The following is a 23,061-nucleotide window of genomic DNA, read 5'->3' on the forward strand; positions in this document are numbered from 1 at the left end:
TATGACCTTTCATTGTAATTCATCTTTGGTTGGTCTTAATCTCTGAAGATTTTAGGAGGTGCTTTTCTCTAGAGAGGATTTGCAATTTTATTTTATGTGTTTTTAAAAAATATTTTAAAATTGATTTTTAGAAAGAGAGAAAGGGAGAGGGAGAGAAACATCGATGTGAGAGAGAAACATAGACTGGCTGCCTTGCATGTCCCCCCACCAGGTATTGAGCCCCCAACCAGGATGACGCCCAACCTACTGCGCACACCGGCCAGGGCTAAATTTTTCTTTTCGAAGCCTGGGATACGACCAGCTGGGGGTCCTTCCCAGGACACCAACTTAACACAGGCATCCCAGGCTCAGCTCCCCCACCTTGTCACTTGTCCAAGTCTAGTTTCCATGACAGGGCTATGTAAACATGTATCCCTGGGCAATCCACATTTTATGGGGACTAAGGAGTCTGGACTCATGTTACATTGCCAAGATTTCATACATGCTGCTCCTTCTGCCTCGAATATGTGTTCTTTCATCCCTTTTTCCTTCTCCTCCACCTGATTAACTAATCTCCCTAACACTAAATTCAGGCCTATTCTCCTCCAAGATACTTTAATCTGGGTTAGAGAACACTCATATATGCTCTCAGAGCACCCTGTATTGCCTCTATGGTTGCATCTTCCATACTGTATTGTAATAATCTGTTTACCCATCTGTCTTCCTCCATGAGAATTCTGGGTAGAAGTCATGGCATAGTTATGCTTGTTAGGTTTGATCAAATAATTGAATCGACACCCCTCCCCTGGGAATTGACCTTTAGGCCACTTCACAAGGGACATTTATTTCCTTTCCCTCAGACCACATTCCATTTTCTAAGACCATTATCTCTCCGGACATTCCCAGAATCCCGACCTGCCCAGAGAATTCTCTGCCCAGCAAAAGCCCTCCTAGAGTCCTTTAAAATCTCCGACTCCCTGCCCCTGGGTGCTGGTGCCATCTGGGGGCTCAGCCCATCTGGTATCCAGATGACCTAATAAATTTATAATCCCTTACCACTTTGGCCTTGTGCATTCCTCCTTCGGCAGCCCTAACAATGCTGTTTCCTCAGTGTCTGTCACAGGGCCTGGACCATGGCAGAGTAACAAATGTTTATGAATCCATGAAAGAATACCTGAATGGATGAATGTGGGTGAATGATTTTGGAATGGACAATTTGGGGTTTTCAAAGAGGATGAAGGCTAAGTGAAATAAGCCAGTCAGAGGAAGATAAATATCACATGATCTCACTCATTTGTGGAATATAATGAACAACATAAACTGATGAACAAAAACAGATCCAGAGACAGAGAAACATTGATCAGACCATCAAACCTCAGAGGGAAGGTAGGGGAGGGTGGGGGTAAGGGAGAGAGATCAACCAAAGGACTTGAATGCATGCATATAAGCCTAACCAATGGACACAGACAACAGGGGGGTGAGGACATGAGTGGGGAGGGAATGGGGGGGGGGTAATGGGGGAATAAGGACACATATGTCACACCTTAATCAATAAAGAAATTTTAAAAAAAGAGGATGAAGGATGGTGAAGGAAGATGAGAAGGAAAAAGGGAAATGACTGATGTTTTTAAGTTTGTTTTGTTCTTGCTTAAGTGGAAGAAAGTTGTCATTTCATTTCATCAAAAGTTTATTGAGCATCCAGTATGTGCTAGGCACTCTGCTAGATGCTAGTAATACAAAGATGAAGATCCAAACAAAATACAATAGAATCAAAATCCACTTCCTCACTCCCCCAGCCTCCCCAACCCCACTCAAGGTAAATTTGGCTTCAGCCAGGGAAGCTGGGCCTGGGCCCTCAGGGATTCAGCATCAGACTCTCATCTCATCCCACCCTAACCTTCACCCCTGCCTCTCCAGACTGACCAGCATCTTCCCCTTCTCTGAGTCCTGCATCTCACACCTGCCTGAGCAACTTACCCTGCACCTGCGTATTATCTCTGGCTGAGGCACCTGGGAAGGTTAGGGGAGCAGTCTGGAGAACTAAGGGGAGCTGCAACAGCATGCAGGCTCAAATGAGCCACAGGCACGCTGACAGGCAGAGGGGGAGGGGCCAACTAGAGATGTTTTTGCCCTTGGGGCTGGGACAAAACTTGCTCCAGTGTGAAGGGTGGAGACAGGGGCCTTAGGAATTGCTCTGTGGGATGGTGGAGAGTCAGAACTGGCGTTTAGGAGGTTGAGGAGGGGCCTGGGATGCAAGGACCCATAAAGGCATCAGAAAACAGAGGTTAGAAGACACAGAAGGTCTCCTCTTTCAGCTTTTCAATTGCCCTCTCTCCTCACACAGTAGATTATTGTCTCTCCTACAAACTGGTCCATAGGCTGGGGCATGGGCCTGGCCTGGCTACACAGTGGCCCTACCTCTGTATTCAGATGCTGTGTGATTGGGGTGTCTGCCCTTTTCCAGTCTCTTGGGATCCGGGTATCTGGAAGCAGTGCAGGCAGAGGCGGGAGCCAAGGGTTGGATCATGTCTCCCTGAGGCGCTGGGAGCAATGAGCCTCCTCCCCCCACTTCATTTCTCTGGAAAGTCAAACCTTATTCTCTCACAGCTGGAGGGAGCCCACAGCCTTTCGGGGGGGATTATGATTGTTTGAAAGGCTTGTTGTGTAAGGAAGCCAGGGAGAAGGCACAGGTGTGAGGGTTAAAAACAGTTCTTCACTGGATCTAGCTTTCTGGGCTCGGGAGTGAGTGAGAATCCCTCTCTCTAGGATTAGAGACGGAAGGAACGCTTAGCATGCCTCTCTCTGAGGGAAGCTTCGGGAGGAGACCAAGCCCGGGGCTTGAATCCTTTGTTCTCGCTGGGGCCCAGGTCAGGGGGCAAAAGAATGCGCTTGAGCTCCTCTCGCATCCACTGGTAGGTACCCAAGTACCAGGTGTCCAGAGGCACTGCCTTCACAATGATTTCCGGATGTTCAGAACAGTGCCCTGTACACACAGTAACCGGCATTTGACTTCCCCTTCCTTTGTGCATTTTGAGCAAAAGGCCTCTGTAACCTGGGCTTGCCCAAAACGTGCCAGGAACCAGGCGTTCCTTCAGAGGGAAGGGAGGCGGGTGGGAAGCATGAGCTCTCCCTGGGAAGGGCGCGGGATAGCCGCGGGAGTTAGGTTACTGATGTTAGTTTCCATAAGACCCTTGGAGGACTGGGCCGGAAATTTAATAATCTATATAGTCCTAAGGGGGCACAACCCTTATCCACCGAGAACACTGCCAGCGAACCAGAAGCAAACGCGACCCGGTTTCACCCCTGAATCTCCGGCTCCCCGCTGCCTCCTCCATCTGCTCAAGCTCATCCAGGTTCTCAGGCGAGACCCGTGCGCCGTGCGCTCCTGCAGGGACCTCCCTTCGCGCCGCTTTCTGGCCTCTCGGGCCTCCCCACCTCCCCGGCCGCAGCGCGTGCGGGCTTTCTGGAGGGAAGGCGGGTCCCGGGCGGCTCAGGCGCTGATCCCCACCGGGGCGGCCTCCTCCGGCTCGCGGATCAAGCGCGCGCCTGCAGTCCGAAGTATGCTCGAGCGACCAGGCGAGCCGGGGGCCCGGGATGGAGACGTGTGCGTCCGACCCGGAGCGGGGGAGGGCGCGGGCGAGCGCGGGTACCGGCGGGCAGAGCGCACGGGCAGCCCGGGCGAGCGGCCAGGAACTGCCGGCGACACCGAGTAGCCGGGCGGGCCGGGCTCCGTTGCTCGGGGCTCCGGAGCAGGCTCCTCCTCGGGCTCCTGGGCGTCCTGCAAAGACACGCGCCAGGGTCAGCGGACAGTGGCCCGGTTTAGGGGCGCGACTGGTGTTCAAGGGGCGCTGGGCAAACCTAAGTGAAGGGGATAGTTCCCTCCACACTTCCACCTCTTGGAAATGGCAGACAGAGGTCTGGTTCCGCCCCCTCCCCCCTCCCCCCCCCCCCCCCCCCCGCCGCCCCAACCCCGTCAATACAAGACACTTAGCATGGTGCCTGGCAGATAATAGGTGCTCAGTAAAAAGTGAAATGCATTAACTTGAGTGCTTTGTTCCTTACTGTCCTCTTTCCACCTGTCTAGGATAGCCTGGGGCAGCGTTAGTGGAACAGAGAGGAAATTACCAGAGCTGATGTTCAAAGACCTGAACTAAAGGCCTAGACCTGCCCCTTATTTCCTTGGTTGATCCTGGGCAAGTCCCTCCACCTTCATCGGCCTTATTTTCCTAACCTGTAAAATGGGGACGACACACCTATTTCTCAGGCCATTCTGAGCACCATAAAGGGATATATATATCTAGCACCAGGACGTGGTAGGGCTCATTGGTGTTTGTGAGGCACCCAGTCCACAGCTGCTCACCTTGTCCTTCAGAACATAGAGCGCCATGGGGTTCTTCCGCTCCTGCTCTCCACTTCGAGGGAGGGTGTCTGCTGCACAGGGCGAAGAATGGGGTGGCTGGCCCAGATCCAGAACCCTCCCCACCAGCCAGCACCTACTTCTGCTCCCCAAGTGGCCAGTCAAGGCCCCGCCACAACCTCCACCAAAGGATCAGCAACACATGGGGTCCTACCTTGGCCGCACCTCTCCCTGCTCTGCAGTCTTCGTGCAGTTGGTGGAGGAAGGGGCCCTGCAGAGCCGGCTTCCTTGTGGCCCAGTTCTGCCTTTTCCCAGAAGCCCACTGATCTGAGTGAGGATGGGTTGGGTGAGTGGGCCGCTGGGAGCTCACCTTCTGGCTTCAGGCTGTCATCATTCTGATCCATATATTCCAGGGAGTTTTGTTTTTCCAGTTTCTTCTTCTTTCTGCAAATCAACCCAGCACCCCATGAACAGAGGTGCTGAGTGTGAGCAGGAGGAGGTATGGGGGTGGGGATAAGGGCGAGTTGATGGCTATAACCTCATAACAGGAGGATGGGCTGGAATGAGTCAGCTCTAAGTTTGCTGCTGGCATTGTGACTGTGGACAAGTCGTTTAACCAATTTGAGTCTCCATGTCTTTATCTGTAAACTGCAAGTAATGATACTTAAAAGGTAGGGCACTAACCACAACCACAGTGCCTAGCCCGTGACAGGTGGCCTGCAAGTGAAACCATTACTAACAGGGTGGGTCATCGGGGTGGTTCCATACGCTGTACACACAGTGGTGCGATGGATCTCCTGGGAAGAAGTGCAGGGTCCTGGGAGGAAAGGCATTAAAGAGACTTCGAAAAGAAGAGAGCTTGGGTGTGGACTGAAGGGTTAGGATGCTCAGGGTGTGGAACTTGAGGAGTTACCTAGACTTTTTGGAGGGTTTCCAGCAGGCACAGACTGTCACCAAGGTCACAAGGAGGAAGATGCCTCCTGTGGACAAGATGATGTAGAGGGAGCTTCTTTCTAGGGAGAGAGAAAGGCAGAGAAGTGAGAGACCTGGGTGTGGTGAGGAGAGCTTCCTGCAGCGGGTGGGAGAGAAAAGGAGCCCCAGGCAGTATGGCTGGCTCCAGGCAGAGCTTGCCCAGGGCCCACTTCCCACCTGTTGCTGTTCTCCGTGGAGAGTTGGCCCATCTCTGCCTCTCTCTCCCTCTGTCTGGGATGTCTGTAGCCCCTCGTGGGTTTTAAGCCCTGAAGGGAGGGCAGGCAGGGAGACTCACTGTACACGGTGATCTTGATGGGCAGGCTGCGGCCCTGGCTGATGGGGTTCTCCACCACACAGCTGTACAGGTCGTCGTCCTCCATGAGCACACGTGTGATGGTGAGCACCTTTTGGTCGGAGGACAGGAGCATGCGCGAGTCATTGAGGAGGGGCTTGCCGTCCTTCAGCCAGGTGTAGCTGGGCTTGGTGCCGTTCTCATGGGAGCAGTTCAGGGTGAAGGCTTCACTGAGCTCCAGCACAGTGGTCGAAGCCACTAGCACCTGTGGCCTCGAAATGGGCACTGAGCCCGGGGAGGGGAGGCTGTGAGCCAGGGGTCAAAAAGCTCCTCCCACCTTCCTAACTCTCTACCTTCAACACAGCACAACTCAGTCTGTGGTCAGAGAGGCCCTTCAGAGATCATTAGTCAAGTTCTTGACCACTGTCCATCCATACATTCATTTACTCATTCATTCACTCATTAATTAATGAATTTATTTTTAATTTATCTTTATGGTTGAAAGTATTACAGATGTCCCCATTCACTCATTTATTTACCAGCTATTTATCGAGTACCTACTAAGCACAGGAGGTACAATACTGAACAAGGCAGCCATGGTCCCCACCCTCATGGACCTTCCCTCCCCTTTTTTCCCAAATACCTTCCTAAGATGTCGTAAACTGACCCAGTGTGGAACAACTGAGACTAAGACCAGCTGCCTGGGTTCAAATATTGGCTCAAACCTTTACTAGCTGCAAGACTTAGGCAAGTTACTCAACCTCTTTGTGCCTCAGTTTCCTCTTCTGCAAATGGGGATGATGATATTTACTATCCCTAGATTATTGTGAGCATTAACAGAGCCAATATATGCAAAGCACTTAAAATAGTTTCTGGAATATAGTAAGCACTCTACCTGTTTACTGTAGCCTATCTGCTAACTGCTAATGTCCAACTGGCTTACTCTCAACTCCTAAGCGGTTTCCGTGTTGGTGTTCCAGGGTCTAACAGACCTGCCCCAGTCTCAGGACCAGCCCCCCTCCTTCCCTGCCAGAGTGCTTTACCATCTACAGTGAGGTTGATGGTCTTCTCCCCGGTGAAGGTGTCATCCGTGATGGAGATCTCAACCTCATAGGTGCCCTCATCAGTGAGCTGCAGGTCGCTGAGAAGCAGGGAGCCATTTTCAAAGAGGCGGATGCGGTCTCGATAGTCAGGTCGCAGGTTGCCAATGACCTCTGTGCCAATGGACTGCACCACGGTCACTGGCTTGTCCCGCTTCAGCTGCCACTTCACCACGGGCTTGTCGCTGCTGGTGCTGCTGTACTGCACGGAGAGCAGTGCGGACTTCCCCACTGTGCCATGGATCAGGCGGACCTGGCTGGTGATGTTCACCCCCTGCAGGGGCCCTATGAACAGAGGCCCATGGGGAGAGGGCAGCATCAGACCCTTGGCTCCTTCCCTCACTCCCACCTTTAATTCCTCTGATCTCTTCAAGTCTCCCCATTCATTCTGGGCCCTTCACAGGTGTCCTTCCTTCTTACTCTCTGGTGCCTTCTCTTCTCCCCCTATAGCTCTGGGCCCCTCTGCTCCTCCATCATCCCTCACACCCATCCCATTGCCCTGAACTCTTCTTCCATCTGGCCCTCTGCCTCTGGTCGTTTTCCTCTGGAAGGGTCCAGCTCACCCACACCATCTATAGAAATATTTACTGAGCACTTACCATGTGCCAGGCACTGTTCTGTGTCCTTGGGATATATCATTGAGCAAAACAGACAAACATTCTTTATCCTCTGTAGCTTATAGGTCATTAGACCTTAGGGTGAATTTGTCAGGTTTTCTTGATTGAAAATTGGGAGAGTGATGTGGGGATGGGTGATGGAGAAAGCATGGGGACATAGATTCACAAAGAAAGGAGTATGTCACATGATGGTGCATTAAAGGGGAAGTGTAGGGGTCTGAAGACAACTGGGCCACCTTCCAGTTAGACCAAGAGCCTCTCCTATCCTTGCCCCAGCTGCACGTAGCATCTTACTAGGCCCACCCAGTGCAACACAGCCCTGCAACAGGGTAGATGGTTTTGAAAATTCACCCAAACTCCAGCCCAATTTGTATTCCCTTTAGAAGAGGGATTTAGGATGAGTGAAACAAAAAGTTTGGGATCAGAAGGCCTTGTAAGATTGGGCTCCACCTGCTCTTTCTGCCAATTAAACCTGATTCTTCAGGATGAAAACACTGAGAAGCTATAGCATATGGATTGCCCTAGGGCCTTACCCTCCTCTAGGTGGGAGTCTTGCTCCTGCCATGACTCACAGGGGTATGTACGGGTGTTCAGAAGTGACTGAGCAGTCTTTCTCAGAAGCCGACAAAGAGAGCATTTTGCCAAGCAAACACTGTTTCCCAAAATTCTTGCCAAAACTGGAGTCTGTATTAAGCTCAGGGTTCCACAACTTTCAAGGGATACAGAGAACTGGGACAGGAGCCAAAGCAGGACACAGAAATGAGGAAGTGGCTAACAATTGTGATCCACAGTAGAAATAAAAGGGACTAGGACTATTCAACCTTGAGAAGTGATTAACTTAATTACTGTCCTCTAGTCTCTGAGGCATCATTATGTAGGAAGTGTCTGTTCCCACCCGAGGCTGAACAAAAGGAAATTGACTGATCAACTTAAACAGTGCCATACTGGGTCAGGTAGGTGACCTTCATCAAGTAGGATTTTGACCTCCTGTGACACCAAGCAATGTCAAGCTGTAAAGCACAAGATTGTATCTACCAATAGCCTCGGATTCCCTTAATAGCCTCTTCCTTTAAAGACACCACCATCTACTCATTTTTATGTGCTAATTTTGCTTTGCAAAAGTGTCCACTTACTAGTATTTGCCTTAAATTTATCCTATATGATAAAAGCCTAATATGCTGTCAATTGTCCGGTGACCTGTCAACTGTTCAACCAATCAAAGCGTAATATGCTAATGATATGATAGGGCCACTCAACCACTCGCTATGACGTGCACTGACCACCAGGGGGCAGTAGGTTAGCTTGCTGCTGGGGTCCAGCTGATCGGGACTGAGTGAGATGGGCTGGACATGCCCTGGAGTCCTCCTGCAGTCCCTTCCCTGCTGGCCAACCTCCCGTGTCCCTCTCTGGCCCAGTCATGCACCGGAGGGGTCCCTCGGCCTGGCCTGCACCCTCTTGCAATCCGGAACCCCTAGGGGGGATGTCGGAGAGCCAGTTTCAGCCCAATCCCACAGGCCACTCCCCTCAGGAGGGGCCCCACCTGTGCACAAATTTGTGCACCAGGCCTCTCGTCTTTTATAAATGTCAATGAGATGGTGTCAAACATGTATTGTAGAATTTGGTCTATATACATAGATATAATCTCTAACACCATAAACCTCAGTTATATCCCTTTTTTATGTGAAGGATTTTTTGTTTTGTTTGGATCTGTCTCCACAAGGAAGTCCCTTCATCCCTTTGGCCATCATAGATACCCTCCTTTGGCCTTTTTCTAATTCTATTTTTTAAAAATGTTCTTATTGATTTTAGAGAGAGAGAGGGAGAGAAAAAACACACATATGTGAGAGCACAACATCGGTTGGCTGCCTCCTGCACGCCCCCTACCAGGGATTGAGCCTGCAACCCAGGTATGTGCCCTGACTGGGAATCGAACCAGCAAACTTTTGGTGCATGGGATGATGCCCAACCAACTGAGCCACACTGGCCAGAGCTATTATTTCTTTTTGAGATGTGGTGACTAGAACTGTATACAATAATCCAAGGGCAGTACACAGCATGGTTTTCTAAAAGAAAAAAATATTGCTTTCTGATTTTGGTTTTTAATATCCTTCCTAATGAGTGATGCTCTGAGAAAACAGCCCACTCCTCAGCACCTGCTGTATAGGGGCATCGTCAATTTCTGAACATGTTGTATTCTTATGTTGTTATCCAGACCTACAAGTGCCTACAAGAGTGTGAAATTATTTTAAGTGTCAATCACTTAGGAATGTAGGAGAAAACCAAGGAACAGAAATGGTGAAGAAGGACTTTGGGATTCCGGATGAAAGGGGTCCTTGGTAGCTTTTTATCTATACTCTAAAGAGTGTAAATGTTCAGTAATATGCACCCAGTTAATAGTATTAAAATGGCAGACAGAGAATTCTATGTTAACCACTGTTGTTAAGCTGTCAATTCTCCTAAACTGGCTTATAAATTTAATACAATACCAGGATGTTTACTTTGTAATATTGGCACAGATAGACAAATAGACCAATGGAACAGAATAGAGAGAGAGTCCAAAAATGGACTTGTATATGAGCACTTGACTTATGACAAAGATGCTATTGTCATGTAGTTGGGAAAGAATTTTTTTCCCAATAAATAGTGCGGGGTTATGTAGGAAAAAAATGAATCTTGAGCCCTAGCCACTTTGGATCAGTAGATAGAGCATTGGCACATGGTCACAGGTTCAATTCCAGTCAAGGAAACATACCTCGGTCAGGGAGCAGGCAGGAGGCAACCAATCGATGTGTCTCTCTTACATGGATATTTCTCTCTTGGTCTCTCCCCCTCCCTTCCACTCTCTCTAAAAATCAATGGATTAACAAAACAAACAAACAAACAAAAAAACTTGGTCCTTACTTTACACTTTACACAAATATCAATTCTAGATGAATTGTATATCTAACTGTGAAAGGTAAAATACCAATGTTTTAAAAAGAAAACACAGGGGAATATCTCCACAACTTGAGGACAGACACAGACTTCTTAAATAGAACACAAAGGTGTGAAACCCATAAAAGAAGAAAATGATACATTGGACACAATAAAATTAAGAGCTTCTATTCATCCAATAGCAGCATTAAGACAGTGAAAAGGCAAGCTGTAGGGTGGGAGGTATTTGTAATACATATCCTATAAAGGACTTTTACCCAAAATATGGTTTTTCTTTTAATTCCTACAAATGAATAATTTTTTTAAATCCCGAAAGCTCAATAGAAAATGGGCAAAAGACTTGGAATAGGTACTTCACAAAAAGGATATCCAAATGGCTCATAAAGATTTGAAAAAGAGGAAACCAAGATGGCGGCATAGGTAAACACCTAAACTGCTGCTTTGCACAACAATTTCAAAACTACAACTAAAAGACTAAATGTCTATCACCCAGAACCACGGGAAAGCTGGCTGAGTGGAAATTCTACAGCTAGAAGGAAAGAGAAAAGAGCATTGAGACGTGCACAAGCGCTGAAAAGCTGAGGTACGGAGGCGCGTGAATCGGGCTGAGGTACAGAGGCGCGTGAATCAGGCTGGCGGCGGGTGTCTGGGTGTGCTGCTTCTTTCAACCCGAAGGGAGACAAGCTCCAGATTACTCTGAACTCCAGTTTCTGGGGAGATGCTGGGGACCCAAACTCCTACAGGGAGAAGCTGGACTGTTTACCATCGGGTCAGAAAGTGAGGGTGACTTTCTTGCAGAGGTGCACGCAGCACTCATTGTTTACTGCGCTGGGGCGCGGGACGCGGGGACTTGGAAACACGGAAATGCAGAGACAGCTGACTCGCAGCCATCAGTATTTGCCACGCCCTAGCCTAGTGACTCCCTGAGACCTCGCCCCGCACAATCTACAAACCCACCCAAGCTCCGAGCAGCGGCTTTTGCATATAAATGGCCTGCCCTATCGCAGCTTAACCAAACAAACTGCAGCTCTGGTCAGACAGCTCCAAAACCTCCAAACCCCAAGCAAAGAGGAGAAAACTGTAGTTCTCACTGTACCTCCTGCTGGGTGGCCTCAGACAGTAGCTGACCAGCATCCCACTGGAGATCCAGAAGCTAGTGTATCCAGTGGTCAGTGTGAGACGACATCAGATTTCAACTCCTCACATCCATAAGTGACACATTCAAGAGGCAGACTCAGTGAGCACCAAAGCCCCACTGAAACAAGTCCGGCCCCCTAAGCGTGTCTCCAGCGCAGCAGTTCTTCCATTATAGACACAGTGGGTCCTCACAGCCAATTGGCCTGGAGGTCATTTCCTCCTAGTGACACCAACAACAATTAAGACTTAACTACAACAAGGCTGTACACACAGTCCACAAAGGGGTGCACCAAGAGTGTCCACCTCTGGTAACTGGGGAGGCTGAGCCACTGGGCCATATAGGAACCTAGCACACAAAGCCACCCTACCAACTCAGGGAAGCAATGAAAATGCGGAGACAAAGAAACAGATCACAAATGAAGAAATGGAGGAAAACAAACGACTGGATATAGAGTTCAAAACCACGGTTATAAGGTTTTTCAAGAATATCCTAGAAAAGGCCGATAAATTCAACAAGACCCTCGAGGATATGAAAAAGGACCAACTAGAAATTAAACATACACTGACTGAAATAAAAAATATTATACAGAGACCCAACAGCAGACTAGAGGAACGCAAGAATCAAGTCAAAGATTTGAAATACAAAGAAGCAAAAAGAAAAAAGAATCCAAAAATTTGAAGATAGTGTAAGAAGCCTCTGGGACAACTTCAAGCATCAGAATTATGGGGGTGCCAGAAGAAGAGAGAGAACAAGATACTGAAAACCTATTTGAAGAAATAATGACTGAAAACTTCCCCCACCTGGTGAAAGAAATAGACTTACAAATCCAGGAAGTACATAGAACCCCAAACAAAAGGAATCCAAAGAGGACCACACCAAGACACATCATAATTAAAATGCCAAGAGCAAAAGACAAAGAGAGAATATTAAAAGCAGCAAGAGAAAAACAGTTAATTACCTAGGGAGCACCCATACGATTGTCAGCTGATTTCTCAACAGAAACTATGCAGGCCAGACGGGAGTGGCAAGAAATATTCAAAGTGATGAATAGCAAGAACCTACAACCAAGATTACTCTACCCAGCAAAGTTATCATTCAGAATTGAAGGTCAGATAAAGAGCTTCACAGACAAGAAAAAGCTAAGGGAGTTCATCACCACCAAACCAGTATTATATGAAATGCTGAAAGGTATTCTTTAAGAAGAGGAAGAAGAAGAAAAAAGTAAAGATAAAAATTATGAACAACAAATACATATCTATCAACAAGTGAATCTAAAAATCAAGTGAATTAAAAACCTGAGGAACAGAATAAACTGGTGAATATAATAGAATCAGGGGCATAGAATGGGAGTGGATTGATAATTCTCAGGGGGAAAGAGGTGTGGGGGGTACGGGAAGAGACTGGGCAAAAATCATACACCTATGGATGAGGACAGTGGGAGGGAGGTAAGGGCAGAGGGTGGGGTGGGAACCGGGTGGAGGGGAGTTATGGGGGGAAAAAGGAGAAACAATTGTAATAATCTGAACAATAAAGATTTATTAAATTTAAAAAAAAGATTTGAAAAAGACACGTTAATAACCATGGAAATGCAATTCTAAATCATAATTTGATAGCACCTCAAACTCACTAAGATGGTTAAAATAAAAAAGAATTGGTGATCAATGGGGCATCTGGAACTCTCACATAATGCTGGTGGGAATGCAGATTGATACAACCACTTTCAAAAACTGTTTGGTCCTATTTACTAAAGCTTAACACATGCATATAACTCAGTAATTCTATTCCTAGGTGTATCCCCCAAAGAAATGTGTATCTCTGTAATCAAAACATCCACCTTAGAATGTTTTAACAACTCTATTCATTACGCCCCAAACAGGAAACATGGATGAATCTTACAAATTTGGTGTTCAGTGAAAGAAACCAGACAAAAAAATGCATACATCTGATTCCATTTATATAAAGTTCAAAGACATGCAAAATTCATCTGTATTGGAAATTAGGATACCAATGTGACCCTGGTGGGAGGGCAATAGTCCCTGAAATTGTATGAGGTGCTGAAGTGATCTATTACTTGATCTTGGGCACTGATTACATGAGTTTGTTCACTTTTCAAAGGTTCATCTAGCTGTATCCTTATGCTAAATGCATTTTCCTGTATGTAATTTTTAATTGAAAAAAAAAAAAGACGATGGAATAGTTATAAGATCCCAAAGAGTAAAATCTTGCAAATCAGATTATCTAGATTTGTGGCATGCTGTGTTTATGTCTGTAAAATGCTGTCCGGGCCTCTAGGAAAGCCTTAGTTGCATGAATTGGGATGTGATGAATTTAGGAAAGTTTTATTAATCCATATTAGGGACAGAGCATTAAATATTGAATGTTACTTATCTGAGGCTGGCTTGGTGGTTGCTACCATAAGCACAAAGGATTAAAGTAAATCTTTGAGAGCTTGGGTGACATGGTCCAAGCTTCTCTTTTAGTGCCAATCTTAAAAACTATATTTTCCAGCTTCCCTTGATGTTAGGTTTGGCCAGGTGACTGAGTTCTAGCCAATGAACTAGTGAAAGTGATAGGTACCCTCTATAGGCTGGTTTAGGACCCCCCCCACACCCATTTAAATTTTTTTCTACCTAGAAGAAATGGAGATAAATCTCAGATTGTCCATTGGATACACATGTCAAAGTTGACAGAGCTCCATCATTTTTGTCCCTGAAAAACTTCATGGAGCAGAGTCCTTCCTCATCTCAGGCCTAGCTGGAACTTCATCATACTACTACATGGTTAACACCAATAACTTAAATTTTGGCATTTATTTGTCAAAGAAGTTGGCATTTTCCTAACTGATATATTGAAGATGGCAGAAACTTCTTATAGAATGTCAGCTCTTTATTGCTCTCAGATCACAGCAGTACAATGGCCTGACCCTGCACTGATTTCTTAACTGTCATAGGTCATAACTAATATCTTATTAGCATAGTTTATATTTAGAATTTTTTGTTATATTTATTAATTCTCCCACGCTTTAGACCCTTTGCCACCTTTTGTTTTTGCCCAGTCACATTGACTAACAATATATTTCTGTAATTTTTTTTCTTATTATATGATGGCTGTTAGGGACACCTCTGATTTGTATATTTCATATGCACTTCGTATTCCCAATTCCCCAAACCTACAGCTCTCATTATTTCCTTAAGTCATTGTCATTTCCACTGAGACTCTTCTCAGTAAGGCCAATAGTAACCTCTTAAATGCCATATCTAACGGACTCTTTTAGGTACTTATTGTACTGGACCTCTTTGATACATTTGATGTTGGTTCTCTAGAAAACTCTCAACTCCCTTGACTTTCTGCACACACAGTCTTCTAGTTCTCCCTCTGTCCCTGTGACTGTTCCTTTATGGTCTCCTTAAAGGGATTTTTTCCCTCTACAAATCTTGGGGTTACTCAATGTTCCATTTTCAGCCTATTTTCTCATCCTAGGTGCTATTATCCATTCTTTGTTTTAAATCTTACCTATGGGCTGACAGCTTCCAAATACCTCCCATCAGCCGTGGCCTCCCTGCCCCTCAGGTTCAGGCTATTCAACATTTTCCCACAGATGTGTCATAGGTATTTCAACCTTAACATGGACAATAGTAATGATCATATCCCCACAATTTTTGTTTAAGGTTTCACACAGAACCCATACCTCCCTCTCTGGATCCTCCCACTTCTTATCAATCACTAAGTCCTGACTTTCCCTCCAAAATATTATCTCAACATTCCTCATTCCCTCTGTCTTTATTCTAATTCCAGCCCATGCTATTTCTCTAATGAACTACTGCAGTAGCCTTTTATGGGTTGAATTGTGTCCCCTAAAATTCATATGTTGAAGTCCTAATCTCAGTACCTCAGAATGTGACCTTATTTGGCAATGAGGTCATTGTGGAGGTAATAAGCTAAGATGAAGATGGGCCTCTAATCCAATATGACTCTTGTCCTTATAAAAAGGAGAAATTTGGACACAGACACACGCACAGGGAGAATATCATGTAAATACTGAAATTATGCTGCCATAAGCCAAGGAACTACTAGAAGCAGAGAGGACTTGAACAGATCCTTTTCTATCTCCATCAGCTGAGTTTTGCCGACACGTTGATCTCAAACTATTAGCCTCCAAAACTGTGAGACAATAAATTTCTGTTTTCCAGGCCACCCAGTTTGTGGTTCTTTGCTATAGCAGCCCTAGGAAATGAATATATAAGTCCATTTTCTCCAACATGTCAGAGCAAGGACAAAGGTGACACCCTTTCCTATCTTGTTTACCTCCAATTCCCCTCCAATGCTTCACTGCAGAGTGAGCTATCCCAACACACGTCTGGCCCTCCCAGCCCCCAGATTAGAACCTTTCAATGCTCTCCCCACTCCACTGTTTACAGACTATTCTGGTTTACTTAGTGTAGTTCACCAGGCTCTTGCCTAACTTATTCACACTTTCCTCTCCAGCAGTGGAGAACAGCTGGGCTGCTCTAAACACAGATGCCATTTCAAGCTGTCGACCTTTGCCCATTTCCCCAACTCTAATGCCCACTCCCACACCTACCTATTTTATCTGATCCTTTAAAATTTAGTCAGACATTCCCAGGTGACCTCCCCTGATATTCCCCCAACCCCACCCTGCACCACCAGCACCTGTTTCCTGGTGGGGTAGGGGACTTCTCTCTGCTCTCAGGCATCCTCTGCATATCTGACTCAAAATAGTTTCTGTGTTTTACTAAAATGATCTCTGCATCTGTTTGCCCAACTAAATTGTGAATTACTAAGCTTTCTGGAACAGTGTGTGTGTGTGTGTGTGTGTGTGTGTGTGTGTGTACATAAACAAATATACTTAAAATAAGATCAATTCTCCAAATAGTTGGTAGGGGGTGGAACAGGAGACAGGTGTCTACGGTGTAGGGTGAGTTATGGGTAGTTTGGTGTTACTCTCCAAAATCAGGAGGCTCTTTATCGCCAAAGCTTCGTATATCTCTTGCTGTTTTACACTCAGAGAAGTGGGGGCAGGAGGTTGGGGAAGCACAAAACCAAGATTCCCCCACCCCTCCAAGCCTCACCATAATCCTTGCAAAGAATGCCAAACTGGCCCGTACCAACAAGTCATCCTATAAAAATGGCTCATTGCCCTTCATCTAATGTCCTGAATGCCGTGGGAGCTCCAAAGTCATGCAGCCTTTTGGGGGAGGGGGCAGGGGCCGTGCAGAATGAAGAAATACATTCAACACTAATGCCTGAATTCACTGAGATGCTTCCCACGCAGCTGAGCTCTCTCCCCTCCTCCCACCCTAAAGACATTCTGGCCCTCCACTCTCCCCTCCCTCACCTTTGAAAGCCCCAGTCCCTTCTCCAAACCCTTTCTTACCCTTCTGGTCTCCTACCTGTCTGGATCAGAAGAAGGTAGACAAAAGGAGTGAGGCGCAGGGCACTGAAGGCTCTGGACAGGGCTCCCCTTTCTCTCTTCATTTTGGGTGGCGTTCTCCAGCTTCGGTGCAGACAATTAGCATGATTTCTTCACTCTGGGCACGTCCCTTTGTACCACTCGGAGTTTCTCTGCCCGAGCGCAACCCTGCCAACTTCTCTCTGAATACACAGAGCTCTGTGTGTTGCTGGACTTGTTCTTTCTTCTCTTTCAGACCTGGCTTTTTCTAGTTTCAAAGCCCTACATCTCCAGTTTAGAAGGGGGCATTTGCTTAGGAGATAATCTTCAGAGGGGGTGCCAATCTAATGGGTCCTGGGGGCCCATCAATTCTTCCCTGTCTGTGATGAGAACCAGTATGAGGGGGAGATGAGGATTTGGGCTCAATAGGGACTGAACTGGGACACACACTAAATTGGATTTATGTCCCAATCCATCCTGTCTCCACCTCATGCTCCTTATTCCTGAGAAGGAAGGTGTATGCCACGGTAGACCTCCAATAAACTTTGAAGAGGGAGGGACAGAAGCTTTTAAAAGGCTGGGGCATGAGAGACTCCAGAGAACTACTGAAAAGATGGAAACCCCTGTTCCATCCCAAAGGAAGAAGATTGGAACATGGCCTGAATTCTATTATTTTCATACCTGTCGGGTCCTACTTGGGGTTCTCTTTCCTATCATAGAATCACGTAGATACTGAGGGCCTCTTTCCAGAAGCCACTTTGTTTATTCCTCTGCCTCCAGCTAATTTTCTCCAACATGTCAGAGCAAGGACAAAGGTGACACCCTAACAGCCAGCATCCTCGGGTTCCGTCACCAGCTTCTCAGCCTGGTGGCCTCTTCTTGTTTCCAGGCTTCGAGGAGGAGTGTCACTCTAGCTCTCCTGCCCCCTCATCGCTATGTCCACCATTCTCATGAGGGCTGTCATAGAATGTATGCTCACTAACTTGTGCAATCTTGAAACCTGGCTCACAATTTTGTTAACCCTCAATTTCACATCTGAAATGGGGAAACAGTAGCTTCCTTGTAGGAATTGTTAGGAGGCTTGTTGGAGATATGGTACAGTAGAGTGCCTAGGAAATTCTTTGTTACAAAGACATTTTAAACTTTAATAAAAAGAACTCTTCCTCCTCCTCTTCTTCTTTTTCTTCTCTTTCATTCCTGTAAGGAATCTTTATATCATGATGAGACCAAAGTTTACAGATCCCCTCTTGGTAATCTCTAACCCTGGTCTTAGTTTTGCAATAGCTGCCTCTCAAAATATTCTTTTTACATCCTGGAGAAAGCCTGAGTCCACCAAGTTTCTACAGCGAAAGACCCATTGTGTAGTCCAATAAGTCAAAGGATGGGGAGAAGAGTTGGGAAGCATTGGCTTTGAACGTCACAAAGGAACTCCAAAAATCATTCTGATTTATATAAATAAGATTTTTTTTCCCATCTGTGTTTCTGTGTCTTTAACTTTTCCCTAGACAGCTCAAGGCACCTGTCTGTCTCTGGAAGAGTTATTGTTGTTTCAGCAGGTATGAAATGGAAAAGAGAAAGTCAACATTTAGCTTCTGACATAGTCTTTTAGAGTCAATAGCAAGACGAAAGGCTTGAAAGCCAAACTCTGTAAGAGACAAAAGGATATTTTAATTTCTTTTATCTACCCCTTTGAAATATCATAGAACAACAGCATGTGGACTGGATAACAGAGTTCTTCTACAGGACTATAGACAAATGACCTCTTTTGTCTGTGATGGCCAGGCCTTAAGGCTTATTGTCTGAGGGTACAAAGAGTATATGATGTTCAGGAAATAGTCTGAAGTATGCCTTTTTTAGCCTGAAGTCTGTGGAAAGAAAAATGTGACAGAGGAGCCCAGCTTGTGTGGCTCAGTGGTTGAGCATTCGACCTATGAACCAGGAGGTCACCGTTCAATTCTGTCAGGACACATGCTGGGGTTGCAGGATCGATTCCCAGTGGGGTGCATGCAGGAGGTTGCCAATTGATAATTCTCTCTCATCATTGATGTTTCTATCTCTCTCTCTCTGATATTATATATATTTAATTTAAATTATATATAATTAATATAAAAATATATATTTTAAAAATGTGGCAGAGGAAGACTGAAGAGGAATGTAAAGTCTCAACATCCCCCCTTTCCCTGCCCAGAAATGAACTTTTGGCTTATACCCACACAGAATATGTAAACGCTTCAAAGTGCCCACAAGCTTCTTTGAGAAGACCCAGAGATACTGAGAGGGTAAAGAACCTACAGAGCGCTGACCTGGAGCAAAGGGGCCACACTATGCAGGCAATGACTGGGGCCACCAGCTGCCCTGGTGGGAGTCATACATATAGCTCATCAGAGACCAGTGGGAATACTGAGTCCACATAAGTCCATGCACATTGTCTCCTTCCGAAGCCACATCACCTATAATACCCCACCCTTCTTAGACAGGAGCTGGGTTGGGGAGGAAGTGAATCACTGATTAAGCAATTGCCAGAGTTATCCAAGCAGAGACTTAGCTTCCTTAAGAGAATGTTAAAGTGGTTGGTCAAACTGAGCTTCTCAGGATGGATTAACATTCAGTTTCCTTTGCTGCCCTGGGGGTGGGAAGCTCATGGGAAGATCAGAGCAGCTGCAAAGGAGCAATTCTGCAGTCCTCTTTCAGGTCTTTTTAAGATGAGAAGACCTATGGAAGTTTGTATCATCTGCTAAGGTACTTTCTCTCCTAATGAGTAGAGAGCTCTTCGGTTGAAAGACTGTGTCTTACTGGTCTCTGAGCTCTACTGCCTCATACAGGGCAGGAAACATAGTAGGCGCTCAACAGAGTTACTGAATATTGAATGGACAAAAACTTGAGGGACTTTCTTAAGAATAAAGAACATGGATAGATGTCCATTATGAATATAAATGGAGAGAATAAAGAACAACTGTGAGAGGGAACTGGGATAGAGGAGTGAGAGCAGGGAGGGCACCAAATAATGACTGCCAATGACAGACCAGTTTGTGAAGACACGAGACACCCCTTTGTGAATTCCCAGAAATAACGAATTCGCTTTGAGGGGGCCAATGATCCAATAGGCTGTAGGCAATTGGGTTACAGAGACATAAGTCAACAGTCAAGCCAACTTGTTCTCACACATAACACGTAACATTGACCTCAGCTGTCCTTGCTTGTTTTATCATTCCATGTGTTCTGTTTTTTTCCTGTATGTCTGTCCCATATAATTGTTGACGATGTGGGCTGTGTATTCTTTGACATCCTGATTATAAACATTACAGTTCTTAACTTCAAAAGTATATTTATACTTGTCAGTCTGCCTGTCTGACTTTTGAATCAGAAAATGTGGTTACTGCAGCCATCTCCTCATTATCCTGGGAAATTCTCTGGGGCAGAAACTGTAACTCTCCACTCTTACAGGTCTCCTTGCAGGGCCTGATTTTGAATTCTGTATAATGTGGCTGCTAAAACAATGGTGTGGACAGATGCTTGACTGACAGCAGTAATGGCCTTGCTTAGCCAAGGCCATGCCCCTTCCTCCTCTGAGCATTTCAACAGATGCATTTTCAAGGGCATTGTCCTCTTCTGAGCTGCATAGGCCGGTCCCCTTGGCCCTTCTGCTGCACAGAGTTGCACACTCCTTGTTTGGCACCTCCTCTGGGATCCTGACTCCTCATCCCTGCACCCATGGCAGCTCTGGCCTCCTGAACTCAAACCTCTGTGCTGAGCACTTCCTGAAGCTCAGAATGGAGCCCCGACCCACACACACATACACACACAATATGTAAATAATGACCAATTTTATTTTTTTTCCATTTATCCCCCCTATATCCTCTTCTACCTCCACCCACTCCCCTCCCCCACACAATCAAAAAACGGTTGTTTGTGTACATGAGTTTCCTCTTTTTTTTTCTTTTTTGCTCAATACTTTCACCTCCCCCAACATCCACCTCCCCCAAGAGTTGTCTGCCTGCTCCCTATGTATGAATCTGTCTCTATTCTGCTTGTTAGTTCAGTTTGTTCATTAGATTCCACATATGAGTGAAATGATATGGTACTTGTCTTTCTCTGTCTTATTTCACTTAGCATAATATTCTCCGGGTCCATCCATGTTGTCACAAAGGGTAAAATTTCTTTCCTTTTTATGGCTGAGTAGTATTCCATGGTGTAAATGTACCATAGCTGTTTTATCCACTCATCTACTGATGGACAATTAGGCTGCTTCCAAATCTTGGCTATTGTAAATAATGCTGCAATGAACACAGAAATGCATATTTTTTTTGAATTAGTAGTTAAAGTTTATTCCGATAAATTCTCAGAAGTGAAAGTGCTGGGTCATAAGGCAGTTCCATTTTTAATTTTTTGAAGTATCTTTGTACTGCTTTCCCCAGTGCATTCCCACCCATCTGCATTCCCACCAACAGTGCACAAGGGTTCCCTTTTCTCCACACCCTCTACCGTTAGATTTCAGGATGTCCCCACCCACTTGGCCTGTTCCTTTGTTCCCAGGCTCTAGGAAGAATGTTCTGGCACTGACATTACTAGAGAGATTTTGGCCTTACTAATGGCATAACATCAGTGGTGATTTTTATATTTAGCATCCCCCCCCCACCTTTTCTTCATTCACTTCCTGTTATTGAGTCATATCTGTTCCTCCTCCACTAAATTGTAAATAATTTTTCATAGCAGAATGAAAAAAATTTTCTAAAAATGACACCCAAATCACTCTTACAGAGGGAACTGTCTTTAGCAAGAAAAATATTTAGATATGCCATATGGAGTGGAAGGTAAAACCTTAAACACAAGTAGTCAAGGAACAAAAAGATAAACAATTGTGCATTAGAAATAAATAGGACTTTGGTGATGGGGAAAGATAAGGGGAGAGAAATGAAGAAGGGGAGAGGGAATGAGAGAGCAACTTGGTGGGGATCTGAAGAAAACCTGAACAGCTTGTACTGCTACACTAAAAACCCTTCCTCTTCTGTGTTCTGAAAAGTTTACTACACGCAAATGCAGTATGCGTGCTTGTTTCTAGCTGATTGAATATAGCTATGGTGATAGGACAGCCACTCCCTTGATTAGGTTATATGATGTAAGACCCAGACTTAGCAGACCAGAGAGAGAGAGAGAGAGAGAGAGATTGTTCAGTTAATAAAATAACTGCCATGTATGAAAGGGCCACATGGCAAGCAATGGCTGGAAGCCTCTAGTTGCTAAGAGCAACCCTTAGCCAACAGCTGGCAAGATAATAGGGACCTCAGCCCCACAATCACAAGAAACTGAATTCTTCTAACAACCACATGAGCTTGAAAGAGGACCCCAAGCTCCAGAAAGGAATGCCCACCAGCCAACACCTTCAGTGAAGTCTTTTGAAACCTTGAGCAGAAGACCCACTAAGCTGTGCCTATACTCCTGACCCACAGAAACAGTAAGATAATAAATGCATGTCCGTTCAAGATGCTAAATTTGTGGCAATTTGTTATACAGCATAGAAAACTAATACAGGAGAGCCTGGCTGGCGTGGCTCAGTGGTAGAGCTTCGACCTATGAACCAGGAGGTCATGGTTTGATTACCGTGGTTGTGGGCTCGGTCCCCAGTGGGGGGCGTGCAGGAGGCAGTCAATCAATGATTCTCCCTCATCATTGATATTTCTATATCTCTCTCTCTTAAATCAATAAAAACATATTTAAAAAAAACACATGACATCCAGTTAAATTGGTATTACAGATGAACAACAAATAAAAAAGAAAAGAAAACTAATACTAGAGAGAGAGAGAGAGAGAGAGAGAGAGAGAGAGAGAGAGGGAGAGAGAGAATGAATTATATACTGAGAAAGCAAGGGTTGGGAGTCAAAGATTGTCCTGAGAACCTAGGACTTTGGAAATTTGAGTATTGGTATCTTAGTTTGGGTTCCTCCAGAGGCAGACCCTAAGACAAGAAGTTAGTTTATTCAAAAGGTGATCCTAGTAAAACCAGGTAGTGTATTGGGGAAATGAGACATGGAAGGGAAGGATACCATATCAATCAAATTACCATCACGGGCAGCAACAACTTAATCCTTTTAGGGAACTCTGAGAGATAATGAAGACTATGCCTCAGAGTTATCCCATCCAAGGGGCCAGGGAATTGGGATATTTAGTCACCATCAGATGTAGGCTGAGGGCAGCTTCGGAGGGGAGCGGGGAAGCTAATTCCTGACTGCTGGCTGCTTCTCACATGGAGGCATCTTGTCCACAC

At 45.8% G+C, this 23,061-nt stretch overlaps 2 protein-coding genes across 4 annotated transcripts in view; one reads left to right on the forward strand and one right to left on the reverse strand.

The window, feature by feature from the left end:
• Positions 1-1,648: 1,648 nt before the first annotated feature.
• HEPACAM (hepatic and glial cell adhesion molecule) lies at positions 1,649-17,253 on the reverse strand. Of its 3 annotated transcripts, none has more exons than XM_080650742.1 (7): positions 16,801-17,253; positions 6,644-6,985; positions 5,604-5,885; positions 5,250-5,349; positions 4,707-4,780; positions 4,340-4,407; positions 1,649-3,757 (listed from the first exon to the last, which is right to left on the reverse strand). In XM_080650742.1, the coding sequence occupies exons 1-7, from the start codon at positions 16,883-16,885 to the stop codon at positions 3,470-3,472; spliced, it is 1,239 nt and encodes a 412-aa protein (XP_080506868.1). In that variant the 5' UTR covers positions 16,886-17,253; the 3' UTR covers positions 1,649-3,469. The 3 variants fall into 3 exon arrangements, with proteins under 3 accessions (XP_080506868.1, XP_080506867.1, XP_080506866.1); XM_080650741.1 differs by having other exon boundaries at positions 4,340-4,410; XM_080650740.1 differs by having other exon boundaries at positions 4,340-4,410; positions 4,551-4,780.
• A 4,085-nt stretch (positions 17,254-21,338) lies between these two features.
• Positions 21,339-23,061, forward strand: part of CCDC15 (coiled-coil domain containing 15) — a 63,484-nt gene continuing 61,761 nt past the window's right edge. The window contains 1 exon segment of the mRNA XM_080650743.1: positions 21,339-22,251. The gene's annotated coding sequence lies outside the window, so the exon portion shown is untranslated.

Source organism: Plecotus auritus, assembly GCF_963455305.1.
Source record: "Plecotus auritus genome assembly, chromosome: 13".
Lineage (NCBI taxonomy): Eukaryota > Metazoa > Chordata > Mammalia > Chiroptera > Vespertilionidae > Plecotus > Plecotus auritus.

Bases quoted from the DNA above. Each gene is read 5' to 3' on its own strand.
- HEPACAM (XM_080650740.1), bottom strand. From the start codon at position 16,885: ATGAAGAGAGAAAGGGGAGCCCTGTCCAGAGCCTTCAGTGCCCTGCGC. The intron at 5,350-5,603 runs GTGAGTCTCCCT...CTCTCTCCCTAG, and splicing joins CATCAAGATCACCGTGTACA to AAAGAAGCTCCCTCTACATC. The intron at 3,758-4,339 runs GTGAGCAGCTGT...GTGTCTTTGCAG, and splicing joins TCTATGTTCTGAAGGACAAG to GACGCCCAGGAGCCCGAGGA.